Source organism: Pseudoliparis swirei, chromosome 2 (genome assembly GCF_029220125.1).
Source record: "Pseudoliparis swirei isolate HS2019 ecotype Mariana Trench chromosome 2, NWPU_hadal_v1, whole genome shotgun sequence".
Lineage (NCBI taxonomy): Eukaryota > Metazoa > Chordata > Actinopteri > Perciformes > Liparidae > Pseudoliparis > Pseudoliparis swirei.
The window spans coordinates 6,124,294-6,139,629 of record NC_079389.1 but is presented as its reverse complement, the minus strand read 5'-3'; the positions used below and the strand labels follow the sequence as shown (position 1 = coordinate 6,139,629).

General features: G+C 42.0%; 1 protein-coding gene across 9 annotated transcripts in view; it reads left to right on the top strand.

The window, feature by feature from the left end:
• mcf2lb (mcf.2 cell line derived transforming sequence-like b) overlaps positions 1 to 15,336 on the top strand; it is a 44,294-nt gene that overhangs the window by 23,410 nt on the left and 5,548 nt on the right. For 6 of the 9 annotated variants that reach the window (XM_056423681.1, XM_056423690.1, XM_056423673.1 and 3 more), the window contains 21 exons: positions 801 to 908; positions 2,094 to 2,184; positions 5,513 to 5,632; positions 5,786 to 5,902; positions 6,868 to 7,017; positions 7,107 to 7,231; positions 8,398 to 8,512; positions 8,598 to 8,717; positions 9,550 to 9,741; positions 9,822 to 10,013; positions 10,296 to 10,455; positions 11,814 to 11,875; positions 11,963 to 12,042; positions 12,135 to 12,201; positions 12,289 to 12,404; positions 13,139 to 13,208; positions 13,285 to 13,377; positions 13,465 to 13,557; positions 13,643 to 13,768; positions 14,678 to 14,899; positions 15,003 to 15,095. In XM_056423681.1, the coding sequence (XP_056279656.1) occupies positions 801 to 908; positions 2,094 to 2,184; positions 5,513 to 5,632; positions 5,786 to 5,902; positions 6,868 to 7,017; positions 7,107 to 7,231; positions 8,398 to 8,512; positions 8,598 to 8,717; positions 9,550 to 9,741; positions 9,822 to 10,013; positions 10,296 to 10,455; positions 11,814 to 11,875; positions 11,963 to 12,042; positions 12,135 to 12,201; positions 12,289 to 12,404; positions 13,139 to 13,208; positions 13,285 to 13,377; positions 13,465 to 13,557; positions 13,643 to 13,768; positions 14,678 to 14,899; positions 15,003 to 15,095 (2,512 nt within the window). The remainder of the gene's footprint in view (positions 1 to 800; positions 909 to 2,093; positions 2,185 to 5,512; positions 5,633 to 5,785; positions 5,903 to 6,867; positions 7,018 to 7,106; positions 7,232 to 8,397; positions 8,513 to 8,597; positions 8,718 to 9,549; positions 9,742 to 9,821; positions 10,014 to 10,295; positions 10,456 to 11,813; positions 11,876 to 11,962; positions 12,043 to 12,134; positions 12,202 to 12,288; positions 12,405 to 13,138; positions 13,209 to 13,284; positions 13,378 to 13,464; positions 13,558 to 13,642; positions 13,769 to 14,677; positions 14,900 to 15,002; positions 15,096 to 15,336) is intronic. The other 3 variants (XM_056423698.1, XM_056423706.1, XM_056423665.1) reach the window with 1 other exon arrangement.

Sequence of the window (15,336 nt, the reverse complement as noted above, 5' to 3'; positions counted from 1 at the left end):
ATGCAGCAAATGTCCCTCATCACTGCATCGCCATTAGGCACAGCCTCTTTTACCAATCACAGCTTCACACTTTGTCCTGAGGAATCCAATTATTATCAGGACACTGATGCGTGTGCTGCAACCACCGGGTGGTTTCTATATGCATATTTAATTTAAACTGTTTATTAAATCCTAAATGATAACCGTACAAGATGTTATACGATATAAAATGGGCCATGTGTTTATTTACATTTATATATATTTAAAATAACCTTTTAGGAACAAAAATTCTGAATTGTTAGTCCATTTAATAATTTTCTTTAATATTTTTAAAACAGTATAAATATGCCATGGCCTAATTTGCACTCTAGTCCCAATAGAATAAAAAAACATGAGTAACAGATTCGTATTATTATTGTATTATTTGTATTATTCATATTATTATTATATTATGTATTGTATTCATATTCATATTATTATTGTATTAATATTATTCATATGATTATTGGATTATTATTGTATTTATTGTATTATTATTATTATATAATATTATTATTTAAGTATTATTGTTATATGTATTGTATTCATATTATTATTGTATTATTATTATTCAGAATAGTATTGTATTATTATTGTATTTATTGTATTATTATTATTATATTGTATTATTATATTGTATTATTATTATTGTATTATGTACTGTATTCATATTATTATTGTATTATTATTAAAAAATATAGTATTTATTGTATCATTATTGTATTGTATTGATATTCATATTATTATTGTATTATTTCAGTCGTGTTATTTTGATATTTCAGACTCCCCCGGCTCATTTCAGCAGCCTTAAATGTCTTGGAGGCAGTAAGCGCTCTTGTCCCACTCACCCGCTCTCCTCCTCCTCCTCCTCCTCCTCCTCCACGGCTGAGGTGAAAGCAGTTTGAGCTTTGAAAGCCTGTGTGGCTGTCTGAGTGCACAGCTGAGAAACGGGAATGACGGTGGGAAAGAACGGGAACAGATAATGGCGAAGGGAAAAGCGGCCACTAAGAATGTTAACGTTGCAGTGAGATAAAGTAGAGAAGCAGACACACATTAACATTCTGTGTTTTCATAATGCGTGAAACCCTCGTGCTTAAAGAGGCACCCTCCTTTAAGTCTGTCCCCTCCCCCCAGATCTGCTGACTGGCTTATAGAGCTGCCCATCATTCTGCAGCCATTCTGTAATAGGCTCCTGTCTCAGCAGCTCCCAGTGTCCCATTGGATGACTGATAGATGCAGTGCAAGAAGGGGGGCACAGGGGGGGGGGGGGGTAGGCTGGATGCTGTGGTGGTCTGAAGCATTTGGCTCCATCCCCTTCAAACAGCACAGCACACTAGAATCTACCTCCTGAGCCACAGCCCTGTGCCCTGTGTTTTTTATTTTGGTTTCCTCGTCCCACGTTCTGCTGGTTCTGGTTTTGTTCTGGTTCTGGTTCCTATTTGTGCAGTGAGTCGTTGCAGGATGGTGGACATGAAAGCAAATACTCGAGGAATACTGTGATCGTTCCTGCATGGGGTTCTGACAGCCCTGCAGCTGCCTCGGGTTTTCACAGTATACACCGGGGGAGTCTGCCGGTGAGCTGCACATGGGATTATCATTGATTGTTGGCGCCGTGTAAACCATAGAGCCCTCCTCTCTTCTGGGACCAGCGAGTACGGCAGGGGGGGGGGGGGTGGGGGTTGCAGAGAGAGATAACTGGGGGCTAATCTGGAGGTACTTCACAGCTCCTCCTTTTTGTATTCACCAGCTGTGTTAAGAAGATAAAGAGCAGCATGATAACACAACACGCCGTGAACCAGCACTTTGGTTCATGACTGCCTCACTGCACACGGCAGCTGCTACACGTGTGTTTATGTCTTTGTGCTCTTGTGTTTCTGAGGGCTGACGACTCTCCTGCCCTTGGAAGTGTCTTTAGGAGTGGTTAGGTGGTGGCACTGTGTCTGGCCCTCCAGGCTTTGCTGCAGTGTGTGTGTGACGTTAGAATTTCTTCTCAATGCGAGTTAAAAGTGCATTCGTTCACAATGTCGCCTCATTGTTTACTTTGTGTTGACGTGTCGCCTCTTCGTGTTTTTCAGTCTGTCGTCGACCGCCGTGGGTTTCATCCTCGTCATCGATCGCCGGCAAGACCGATGGGCGGCCGTCAAGGGGACCCTGCTTCGTATCGCAGTGAGTTGACCGCTCACTGACTATGTGTCTGTGTGTCTGTGTGTGTCTGTGTCTCTGTGTGTGTGTCTGTGTCTCTGTGTGTGTCTGTGTGTGTCTGTGTGTCTGTGTGTGTCTGTGTCTCTGTGTGTGTCTCTGTGTGTGTCTGTCTCTGTGTGTGTCTGTGTCTCTGTGTGTGTCTGTGTGTCTCTGTGTCTGTGTGTGTGTCTGTGTGTCTGTGTGTCTCTGTGTGTGTCTGTGCCTCTGTGTGTCTCTGTGTGTCTGTGTGTCTGTGCCTCTGTGTGTCTCTGTGTGTGTCTGTGTCTGTGTGTTCTCTGTGTTTCTGTGTGTCTGTGTCTGTGTTTCTGTGTGTATGTGTGTCTGTGTGTGTCTGTCTCTGTGTGTGTTTCTGTGTCTGTGTGTGTCTGTGTCTCTGTGTGTGTCTCTGTGTCTTTGTGTGTGTCTCTGTGTGTCTGTGTCTCTGTGTGTCTGTGTCTCTGTGTGTCTGTGTGTGTATGTGTGTCTGTTTGTCTCTCTGTGTCTCTGTGTGTCTGTGTCTCTGTGTGTCTGTGTCTCTGTGTGTGTATGTGTGTCTGTGTGTCTGTGTGTCTGTGCCTCTGTGTGTCTGTGACTGTGTGTCTGTGTCAACAGTTTGAGTCAACTGACCCAGCATTAGAGGGGTTGGGTGTTTCTCAGAGAGAGTGAGAGGCGTTGGAACGCCTCTCACTCCCACTCACTTCCACCCTGAGGGGTCGATATGAGTCAAGCTCGTCCTTGAACTCCATCACTGCCTGCCATGTGTTTCCATAGCTACGGAGACAAATAAACAGTAACACGCCATAAAAAGACAGACAGAGATTATGTCGTTTTTGTTTTAGCAGTCATTTAAATTTCTCACTTCTCGACTCTGCACCACCAGAGAAACAACCAATTTAATTACACATATTGCTGTTGAACTTTAACTAGTTGCTGAATGATTATGCAGGAAGAGAAACTGCTGAATACACTGTCTATCGCACATAATACATTTTCCTATAACAATTTTTTATTGCTACTATGTGCTCCATTGCACCTTTTTGTTGTTGTTGTAATATCTGTTAACAGCTTAATTCATATCAACATTCAGCTTATTTTTTAGCTCAGACATGATAATTGCTGTTGGAAACGTTTGGGTCTCAGAGCTCTACAGTTTACTCATTAATGCTGATAGCAGCAAAGTAATAACACCACACAGAGATGTATACGAAGAGATGAATATCACCAAGCGTGGTCTCGAGAGACATGGGAGTCCACACCGCTCATTTAAAATCAAATCAAGCTTTATTAATCCCACAAGGGAGACTTTTACAGGCTGGTGATAAGGAGCATTTAGTCATCCCTGCAATGATCTCCTGTTTGCGGCGATTCAGCTGCTAAATAGATGATGACGAGGTGGAGGAGGATGGAAACAGGCCCTTTTCAAGCTGCGACAGATACTGCATATATGTGTAATGTCGTCGGGTTCGTGGGCTAAATGGCATTGTAGCCACAGCACGCTGTGATGTATTCACTCAGCGAGCCGGTGTGTACATGGGGGGGGGTGAGAGGATATTGAATGTTTATGCTGTCGAAGGATTCCCTTTGTCTTTTTGTGTGTGTATTTATATGAGCACACGTGTGTACTTGTGTGAATGTGGGTCAGTGTGTCTCAAGGGAAAGCTGCCGGTCGCCGTCTGATGACAGACATTATGTGTGTGTGGGTGTGGGTGTGTGTGTGTGGGTGTGGGTGTGTGTGGACTGGACCCAATTAAGTCTGCAGAGTTACTATCAGTCCCTAAAGGGGACCCTCCTTTCTTGTCATTTATCTGGCTCTTCTTCGAGGTGGGTGTGTGTGTGTGTGTAGGTGTGTGCATCTCTCATCCTACAATTGACAAAGAACAAAGAACAAGTAGACCATGACCATGACTGCCAGCACATCCAAGCTGCATGGTTGAATGCTTAGAAGCTACCATTTGCAATTAAAGGTTAAGTCTGGATATATTATATAGTTTAAATCCATGAAAATAGGGAGACCAACAATTCTTTAGTGCATTCCTTAATATGAATACTTTCTGACCGCCTGTAACCCTAAGCCCATTCGTGGTGTACATCTTTAATCGTCATTACATAGTGGTGTGTTAGTTTTTCGAGTGAGAATTCATGGTACTGGATATTTGTGGGATTGAGTCAAAATAAAGTCCAGTGTCTGTGTTCATTGTACTAAAAGAACAGTGTGGTTAGTGTGTTTTTAATAGTTGTTAAAGGAGATATCAGACTCAATTAGGATCTCTTTTTTATATGAATCTTTTCATGGGATTTGTTGACAATAAGAAAAATATAGACTTTTTTCCTTTAGACACTTTTTTAGTGAGCTACGCACCATGTTTTAAATGCATTGTCCATAGTTACACTGAATATAATAGCTCCTTGTTGTATAGCACCTATAGCCTACTCCTATGCTAGCACCTACTACACCTACTGTAGCACCTACTCCGACCATATTATAAAAACAATATGTCCCACACCCATTACTATTTCGCCAGATGGCGAGTGACCGTAGTCACAGCGCTACTCGTTGTTTTGGCAGGTCAACAAGGACAAACACTGAATTGATTTATTAATTCCATTAACGGTGCGTATCCCAAGTGGCTCCCATTAAGGAAGGGTTCTTTGTCATTTCTGCTGAGAGCAGCATTCCCCAACTCACTCAGGAAGACCAGCCGTTTCAGTTCATCAGCTAATTAACGTAGCATTAACGATCATATTGCCTCCGGAGGAGAGATCGGTGTCCACCCGTAACTATCAGCCAACCGCTTTCACAGCAATTACTTTGTCTTTGTGCCATTCATGACTTTTTCTATTACTATCGTGTCGGCTCAGCCTCAATATGCACCACATAAAAAGTATAACGCATAAAGCAAACATACCCTAAAAAAGCTAAATAAACTAAAAGGTTTGCACGATCCGTTCACAACATCCTCCTCATATTCATCATGCTCTGCTTGACACTACCTCATTATTCAGGCAGAAGCATCCCAGCGACATGAAGATTAATGTCCCGGCTTCCACGGGACGACACCCACACATCCCCCACATCTTTTCCGTGCTCTTGCTACACACTCCACGAACATGCCGTGATGTGTTTGAGCTGAGATTTTCACACGGGATATACAAAGGTGGGGGGGGGGGGGGGAATAAAAGGAAGTGCAGGCTGTCAGCAGAAAGAACCAAACCCGTCCTGTTGAAGCGCGATGTGTAATGGACTCAGGGTGGAGGAGGATCCTGTCTGCTTCGTTGCCTCAATGAAAGTCCTCATCCACGCTCCTTTTTTCAGGGCTCCTTCCCAGGGAACCTCCAGCTGGTTCTGGTCCTGAGGCCCACCACCCTCCTGCAGCGCACACTCTCGGACATCCTCTTCAAGTTCAACAAGGATGAGTTCAAGATGAAGGTGCCGGTGCGTATACAGTCTCTACCTACCTCTGGATGCTCTGCATCAGTGGCTCCTTTTCTTTCAACTCATTGAAGAAAGGAAGATTTGAATGGAATAAAATGCTAGTTGATGTAATTATTGTCAAGTCCGTAATAGTTTCAGGTGTTTCTCCCTCAGGTGATCATGCTGAGCTCAATAACTGAGCTCCACTCCTACATCGACCGCTCCCAACTGACCCTGGAACTCGGAGGAACACAGGACTACTGCCATGAGAAGTGGATCTCTCACCGCACTGTACGTACACTGTACACACCACCCTAGTGGTCAGCATGGAGATCACTACTTTATGAGCGAGATTTATTCAATACAATTCAATTTATTTTGTATAGCCCAGAATCACAAATGACAAACTATCCTCAGAGGGCTTTACAATCTGTACACATACGACATCCCTGACCTTTGACCACAAGTCGGATCAGGAAAAACTGAAAAAAACTGAAAAAAAACTTTCATGGGGAAAAGAGTGAAGAAACCTTCAGGAGAGCAACAGAGGAAGATCCCTCTCCAGGATGGACAGAACAATATATGTTATGTGACCAGAATGAATCATTACAGAGTTACATAAACACATTCAATGAATATGAGAGACATTATGAATGAGTAAAAGGCATGGACCACGATCCAGATAACAACACTCCATCTAGAGAGGAGGTGCATTCAGGGTAATATGTGCATGTAAAAGGTAAAGACAATTAAGAACTAATAGGGAGACTGAGGATTATAGGTTTAATTTGAGACACTCACGGTCAGACTGTGTCTTGATATACCATGATATAATGAAAGTTTAAAGAAATGGCAATGACATTATCAATGCATGGTCACTACTTTAAGATAAGATATTCCTTTATTAGTCCCACAGTGGAGACATTTCAGGATTACAGCAGCGGGTGCACATTAGAGCATTAATAAAAGATAAAAAATAAAACATAATAACAATATTAAATACTAATACTAAAATACTAAATATACAGAGGAAACAAAATAATTAATAATAAATAATTAATTAAAATAAATAATGCAAAAATAAATTAATTATAATAATTAATAATTAGAAAATACAAATGTAGGATGATCATTAAAAGTCTGGGTTCAAATACAGCCCCCTTTTGCTGCATGTCATCCAATAAAGACAAAATAAGCCCCGCCTCCACCATGAGAGTTGCATGTCAACAGTCTTTGTTGTGTCTTGCATGCATCAGGCTATTGAAGGCTTCGCGTTGATGGTAAAGAAGACCGCCCAGATCCTGCAGTCGTTTGGGACCGTGCTGGCTGAAACTGAACTCCCCAATGAAATCCAGGCCACGACCATCCTGCTGAGCACGCACACCGACAAGAAAGACAAAATGAAGGTAACGCCTTTTAACACACACGTTGATTATTTATACGTACGCAGTCAACTAGGTTGCATGACATCACTCCTGTCTGTGCACGTCTGTAGGAGGATCTGCAGGTGGCTCTGGATCAGGGCCGCAGGCTGCTGGAGAGCATCAACGAGCCGGTGGTGCGAGATCCCGACCACAACATGAACCAGGATGAGCTGGAGAATCTGGCCACTGTGCAGAGGTTAGAACCACGAGAGACGATGAAGCTGATGAATATCAGCATATATTGACACATTGTTTGGGAAACTATGACACTGAAATAAGGTAAACAGAATATACATATTTATTATATATTTTTATGCTGAAGCCATCAGTGAACAATTAAAACCTAACGTTTAAAAGAGCGTCATTTACAATAAAACAAAAAGTTGTTATTTTTTAATTGACTTACCTGTTACTCATATAGAAATTGCTAATTTGTTTCTCAGGTGCATTTTGTACATACGGGCAATGTTGTGCTTTACATAAATATAAAGAAACGTATACATAACATATTTAATAGACATTTAAAAGACATAAATATGAATACAATATATATATAAATATATACATAAAATATATAAATTAAATATATTTAAAGAAAATAATGTTTAAAAAAATATGAATAAAACACAACAGTTATAATATATATTTTTTTAAAGTCAAAAATAGAAAATAAAGGGCATTAAAAAAAATAGACATTGTAGCTCAATCATATAAGTTTTTTTATTAAACCTAAAATTAAAATATTCTGACTGAGCTGTATTTTTTTTTGCTGAAGCCATCAGTGAACAATTAAAAACCAACGTTTAAAAGAGCATTACATTGTCAATTTGTACTTTTTCCCATTCCATATAGATATTTTGACACGTTAACACATTCGTACAAATTTGTATATATACTTTTTTATGTAATTGCAAACATTACACTTTAAGATGCACACAGTACTGAATGTTATGTCAGCAATGGACTAAGATACAGAGCTTTGATTGTCATCAGGTTTCAGTCTCCGAATTTACTCCGATTTTTTCCACGTAACGAAGTTTAAAGCCGGCGAAGTTTTTTTTTTATGGCTGCCGATCAGTTCAAAGCTGTCTCTGCTCTACCGGCAGTAGGCCTATAGCTGGAATAGTTGACCAGGCGGTTTGCTTTGAGATCAGTCAGTACGGTATTTTAAGCATCTGAACCCCATGTCAACAGGCCTTAGCTCTACATAACATTCACACACACACAGAAAAGATATCCAAATACCTCCGTCAGGATCCCCTTTGTTTTTTCTACTTTAGTGATTTCTCCTCTGACTGCTTTGGGTCTACTAAATTTCTTTCCCTTCCACCATGTCCCTACCTCCTTTCTCTTTTTTTTCAGACTGTTGTCCCAGCTAGACGAGACGGAGAGGGCTTTCGATGAGTTCTGGGTGAGGCATCAAACCAAACTGGAGCAGTGTCTCCAGCTGCGCCACTTTGAGCACAACTACAGAGAGGTGAGCCCGTTAGCTGTCCGTACGAGGCCACCCCCCCGACAGAGACCACATGACCCCTGTTTGAACTGCGGTGTTTCTGCTGCAGGTGAGGGCTCTGCTGGATCAGGTGTCTGAGAAACTTGCAACCTTCTCTGAGGTGGGCATCAGCCGGGCCCACGCTGAGCACATCTTCTGTGAACTCACCACCTATGAGGAGAGAGTCTGTGTAAGTAATACCCGAGCCCTCACAATGACAGCTCTGTTTAATCGCGGCATGAATAGATGAATGAGCCACTCTGTGTTCCAAAATATTATTATTATTACATAACTACACTGTACTCTCTTGGAAAAAGGTCTGACTGAGCATAGCTTTATTTAATCTGAGAAAGCATTTGTGGATTGCTCTGCCAGCTGCATAATCACCTACATTTACTAAGAACATGTTTAGAAAAAAATAGAAATGTAGATTCTAATCTAGATCCCGATCTGCTTTAAAATGTGTATGACATGCACATTCCAGCCATGTGGATTGGTCGATCGTGGCCATCTTTTTTGGGGGTAGTATTTCAATCCTGTCCTGAATATTTGGGCTTTGTACAAGAATACTTTTATTTTTTCATTCTTTCTTTCTTTCTTGTCCTTGTCTGATTGTTCGTATAGTTGGTTGTTATACTGTCATGTAATTGTTATTTATTCGTTGTTGTTTTTTGTTGTCTGGTGTAACCAGAAAAACTTAAAATAAATTGATTGAAAGAAAGAAAGAAGAAATTCTGCAAAAAAATGTCACAAAGCCCCTCCGTTATGGTCATTTAAATGTATCACGCTGCTGTATAGCGCCCCCTGCAGGCAAAATACCATCTATATTTTTGCGCGACCTATCGGAGTCGACGGTTGCAATATTTGCTTGTTTTGAGTTATGACAACAACAAAAAACAATCGCAACCACTATTAAAAAGTTTTATGAAATATATGTAAAATCAGACGGTTCAAAGTATTCAATTACTTTGGTGAAACAAATAGACCTTGAACGTCTTGACTCAACGAGCGTGACTCCACAGGAGGTTCTGGACGGAGCCTCGTCGTTGGCCGGTGACGGCGACGACCTCATCCAGAAGTCCCACTATGCCGAGGACTCCATTCAGCCCAAATGCAGAGAGCTCCGAGCCGTCAGTGAGACCGTGCGCGGCAACCTGAGGGCCAAGAAGGACCATCTCCTCAAAGCCATGGAGCTGCACCACTGTCTGGAGAGAGTGAGAACTCCCTCACGCTGCGCTGGCGTTGTCTTCTCCGTCGTGTTTTTTTAATTTTTTGACTGATTCTTCCTCCTCAGGCTTCTAAATGGAGTGATGACGGTATCTACCTGCTGGCGTCTCAGCCAGTAGACAAGTGTCAATCTCACGAGGGGGCGGAGTTAGCCCTGGAGGAGCTGGAGCGTCACCTGGACAACGCGGGCCAGAACCAACTGAAAGAGCTCGGTACCATCTGGAGAGAATATGAGGCAGTACTCAACCCGCAGTTTAGAGTAAGGGCACCAAGCGAAGAATAATACTTGCACCTTTAGACCTCACTTGTGTACAGTTATTGGAATCCTATATGTCCATAATATTGTCTACACGTACGAATTCATGCCAGAGTTCAGCAAAATGTTGACCATATTCTGTATTTGGACTTATTCTGTAAAGCTATCACAAATATGTATATTGCAAAAATCAACAACAAAAATTATAGTGCTAAACATTGACATCATTTTTAAATGATATGCTGAGAGAAAGATGACCTCCTCTGATCTCTTCCGGTGCATTAGGACCAGGTGGAAAAGGTTTTCCAGAAGCAGGCGTCCATGCAGGAGATGTTTGACAAGAGGAGGGTGAGCCTGAAGAAGCTGGCAGCCAAACAGACCCGGCCGGTGCAGCCGGTGGCCCCCCGACCCGAAGCCTACATCAAGTCCCCTCTGGGCTCGCCCGGTCAGTCCCCACACGCACCAGTTATTATATGCTCCCCGGTCTCTGCATGAACCTTCATTATCACGCTCTACATTATGGAATAACAACATGAAAGATACAATTATAATTGAGTGATATGTACTAATGTGAATTTAGAATAGTTAGTGGTGGAACCGTAGCTCCTCCCATCAGTGAATGAATGGATGTGAATGATGTCATGTGGTGTTAAAGCGCTTTGAGTGGTCAGAAGACTAAAAGCTCTACAAGTACAGGTCTATTTACCATTCTTAGCATCCATAAGCATTCACTCTGAAAACATAAAGCATTCATGAGGGCTGTTCCAGTCCTTCTGTCAAAAAGTACCCGAGTAAAAAATAGATCTGTTGTGTTTGCTGACTAAAAAGGGAGATAGGTACATATAGGTACATTTCTAGGTTATTTTTATCTTTTTTGACATTGTATAGTTATACTAATATAATAAAAAACTAGAACGGGCACTCGGTAGAGCGCATACCTTCGCATATCACAAGATTGGGCATTGAATTATGAACATTTTAGCATTAGTTGCATGCCAATTGGATAAAAATTGACCGCGCTATGGTAAAAAGAAGATGTTGACCTTTTCATGACTTTGACCCGATCGATCCCAAAATCTAATCAAATGGTCCCCGGATAATAACCAATCATCCCACCAAATTTCATGCGATTCGGTTTAATACTTTTTTCGTTATGCGAGTAACACGCATACAAATAAATAAAAAATTAAAAAATACACGGCGATCAAAACATAACCTTCCGCATTTTCAATGCGAAGGTAATCATATATCGAGCATTATTAAAGGTATTTAAATAAAACAAATGGACAGTATCACCAAAAAGAGAAATACCCTTTGTGAGGTCTTATAGGAGATCTATTACTTCCAGGTAATTTACAATAAAACATAAATGTGTTATTTCTTAATTGACTGACCTGTTACTCGTATAGCAATTGCAAATTTGTTTCTCAGGTGCTTTTTGTACATACGGGCAATTTTGTGCTTTACATAAATATAAAGAAACCTATACATAACATATTTAATAGAAAAAGACATTGTAGCTCAATCATACAAAAGATTTTTTTTATTTTTTTAAACCTGCATTTTAAATATTCTGACTGAGCTGAGCTAGCTAAGTATATTATTCAAGCATATGTTCTAATTGTATTGTTTTTTCACAATAATGAATTTAAAATGACAATATATGTTGATAAAAAATGACCACGCATGTGATGCATCAGCTGACTGATGGCCAACCAATCACAGATCACCACCCATCCTCTGATGTCCGTAGATGAATGTGATATTAATGTACTTCCCTCCATTTATTGTGTTCTTCCACAGCACACAGAGCACAGCTGGAGAGGAAGAGCTCGGAGACCGACTCCGGGAACAACTGTGACAACGTGAGTGGGGCATCGTCGCGCTCCTGTTTGAGGTCTACGTGCTGTCGCTTATCGTGGTGACGCCAAGTTTTTATTGGTTTTTTTCAGGAAAATGACCAACTGCAGAACGGAGACAGTAACAGCGGACATCTCTCGGAGGAGGAGGAGAACCTCGCGGTGCTCAGGAGGTGAGGGATCTCATCATCTGCGGTCCTGTGCATCTATCTTTTTATTTATCTTTCGTTGCCCTTCTATTCATCTCACTCTCTAATCTCTACAGGCACGTTATGAACGAGCTGCTGGAAACGGAGAGAGCCTACGTGGAAGAGCTGCTGTGCGTCCTGCAGGTGTGTAGTCGCTCCACGGGACGTTTATTCTTCTCTCGTCTTTTTACTCGTGTCTCGGACGTTGATCTTTCGTTGCGTGTGTTCCAGGGATACGCCTCCGAGATGGATAACGCGGCGATGGCTCACCTCATCCCGGCTCTGTTGCAGAACAAAAAGGAGGTTCTGTTTGGCAACATGTCGGAAATCTACGACTTCCACAAGAGGTGAAAGTGCCCCTCTTGTCTGTCAGCGGTGACCCCGACGCAAATTCAGTTAAATTCAATTCAGTTTATTTTGTATAGCCCATTATCACAAATTAGAAATTTGCCTCAGAGGGCTTTACAATCTGTACACATACGACATCCCTGACCTTTGACCTCACATCGGATCAGGGAAAACTCCCAAAAAATAGAAAAACAACCTTTCACGGGGGAAAAGGGAAGAGCCATTCAGGAGAGCAACAGAGGAGGATCCCTCTCCAGAATGGACAGAACAAGAGATGTCATGTGACCAGAAGGAATCATTACAGAGTTACAACACATTCAATGAGTGACAGAGTGTGTGAATAGTTGGTAGTAGGCATGGACCACGATCCAGACCTCCATGATCCATCAGGCAGATGGAGGTAGAGAGGAGGAGTGGGCGGGGCATCAGCAGGGCCATGGCATCAGACCCAGCCAGGTCCAATGGACCCTATGAGACGTGAAGTCACAAGGACTCCAGGGAGGAAGCAGAGTTAGTAATGTGCAATGGGGGGATGAAAATTCATCCATAAGGAGAGAGAGACGAGGAGAGAGGTGCTCAGTGTATCCTAAACATCCCCCAGCAGCTATAAGCCTATAGCAGCATCTTTTGGGGCTGGACCAGAAATCAACATAATATTCAAATGTCTCTTTTTTCATATTTGCTTCTTCATCCATAAAGTGAGTTTATTTGTGTGTATTCTGTTTGCTTCCAGGACGTTTCTGAGGGAGTTGGAGCAGTACACCGACTGCCCACAGTTGGTCGGGAGGTGTTTCATAGAGAGGGTGAGTGAACACATCGATGTGAATCACAACGGTGCTGATGAGGGATTTTTATAAATTGTTTCCACTGCCGCTCCAGATGACAGACCTGCAGATTTATGAGAAGTACTGTCACAACAAGCCTCGCTCCGAGAGCCTTTGGAGGCAGTGCTCGGACTGCGCCTTCATCCAGGTGAACACCGTCGGCGACACCATTGAGTCTTTAGCTCCGCAGGTTTGTTTTTATTTCACACATTTTGTTCTCCTCCATTTCCATCAGGAGTGTCAGAAGAAGCTGGAGCATAAACTCGGCTTGGATTCCTACCTGCTGAAGCCCGTTCAGAGGATTACCAAATACCAGCTGCTCCTCAAGGTCTGAGACCACCGGTTGTCTTTCTGGGGTCCAGGTGTGGCTGAGCTTCATGTTCGTTGTTTATTAGGTTTTTTTCTAACTACAGCAAATGCTGAAGTACAGCAAAAACTGCGAGGGCACCGATGACTTGCAGGAGGCACTGACCTCCATCCTCGGCATCCTCAAGGCTGTCAATGACTCCATGCACCTCATCGCCATTACAGGATATGAGGTGAGACGTTAACCAGGACACGGGTTTACCAAAAAATATGATTATTTTTTATTAATTGCCAAACCAACCTTTATATACATATATACATATATATATATATATACATATATTGAATAAAGCTTGGAAAAAATATGATTTCTTTTTTTATGCATTTTAAATACATAAAAATTCCAAATCAAGCTTTATTTATACATACATATATATATATATATATATCAATAAATGGAAGGTAATTGTTACCTTCGCATTGAAAATGCCGGAAGGTTATGTTTTGATCGCCATTTATTTATTTATTTATTTGTATGCGTGTTATTCACAAAACTCAAAAAGTATTGAACAGAATCGCATGAAATTTGGTGGGATGATTGTTTATTATCCGGGGACCAGTTGATTAGATTTTGGGATCGATCGGGTCAAAGGTCAAGGTCAAAGGTCATGAACAGGTCAAAATCTTTCGCAGAACTCAAAAAGTATTGAACCGAATCGCATGAAATTTGGTAGGATGATTGGTTATTATCCGGGGACCAGTTGATTAGATTTTGGGATTGATCGGGTCAAAGGTCAAGGTCAAAGGTCATGAACAGGTCAAATCTTCTTGAATCACATGAAATTTGGTGGGATAATTGGTTATTATCCGGGGACCATTTGATTAGATTTTGGGATCAATCGGGTCAAAGGTCAAGGTCATGGAAAGGTCAAAATCTTTTTTTTACCATAGCACGATACATTCGTGTCCAATTGGCATGCAACTAATGCCAAAATGTTCATAATTTAATGCCCAATCTTGTGATATGCGCTCTACCGAGTGCCCGTTCTAGTTTGAATATGAAATGACGGCCTCTAAACGGTACTTTACAGCAGCCTGCAGTGAATTGGCTTCGTCTTACAGCCTCTTCTCTCTTCACTCAGGGCAACATGAGCGACCTGGGTAAGCTGCTGATGCAGGGCTCATTCAGCGTGTGGACGGAGCACAAGAAAGGTCATGCCAAGGTCAAGGATCTGGCCCGTTTCAAGCCCATGCAGAGGCACCTCTTCCTCCACCAGAAGGCCCTGCTCTTCTGCAAGAGAAGGGAGGAGTACGGCGAAGGCTACGAGAAGGCGCCCTCGTACAGCTTCAAGCAATCTCTGAGCGTGAGCACATCGGCCGTCTCAAAAAGCAGCCGTCTCTCGTACTGCCGTCTATTTGCATCCGTGAAATGTTCCACGCTTCACCCACGCACATCTCTTCCGTTAGATGAGCGCCGTCGGCATCACCGAGAACGCAAAGGGAGACAACAAGAAGTTTGAGATCTGGTGCAACTCCAGAGAAGAGGTCTATATCGTTCAGGTACGTTAACGCGGGGAGATTAATAGTGTTGATGTTCTACTTTTATATTTATTGTCACTATAACCCATAAACCCACTAATAATTGGGACCATCTGTGTCTCCACCCTGGTGCCACAAGCTCCCTTATGCACTTCTTAATACGAGGATGAATGAGGACCAACAAGTGGAACATTTACATTTAGTAACGCTTGCTAAAATAATTATATATTTTGAGTGTCCTTCTGCCTTTTAAGAAAAATAA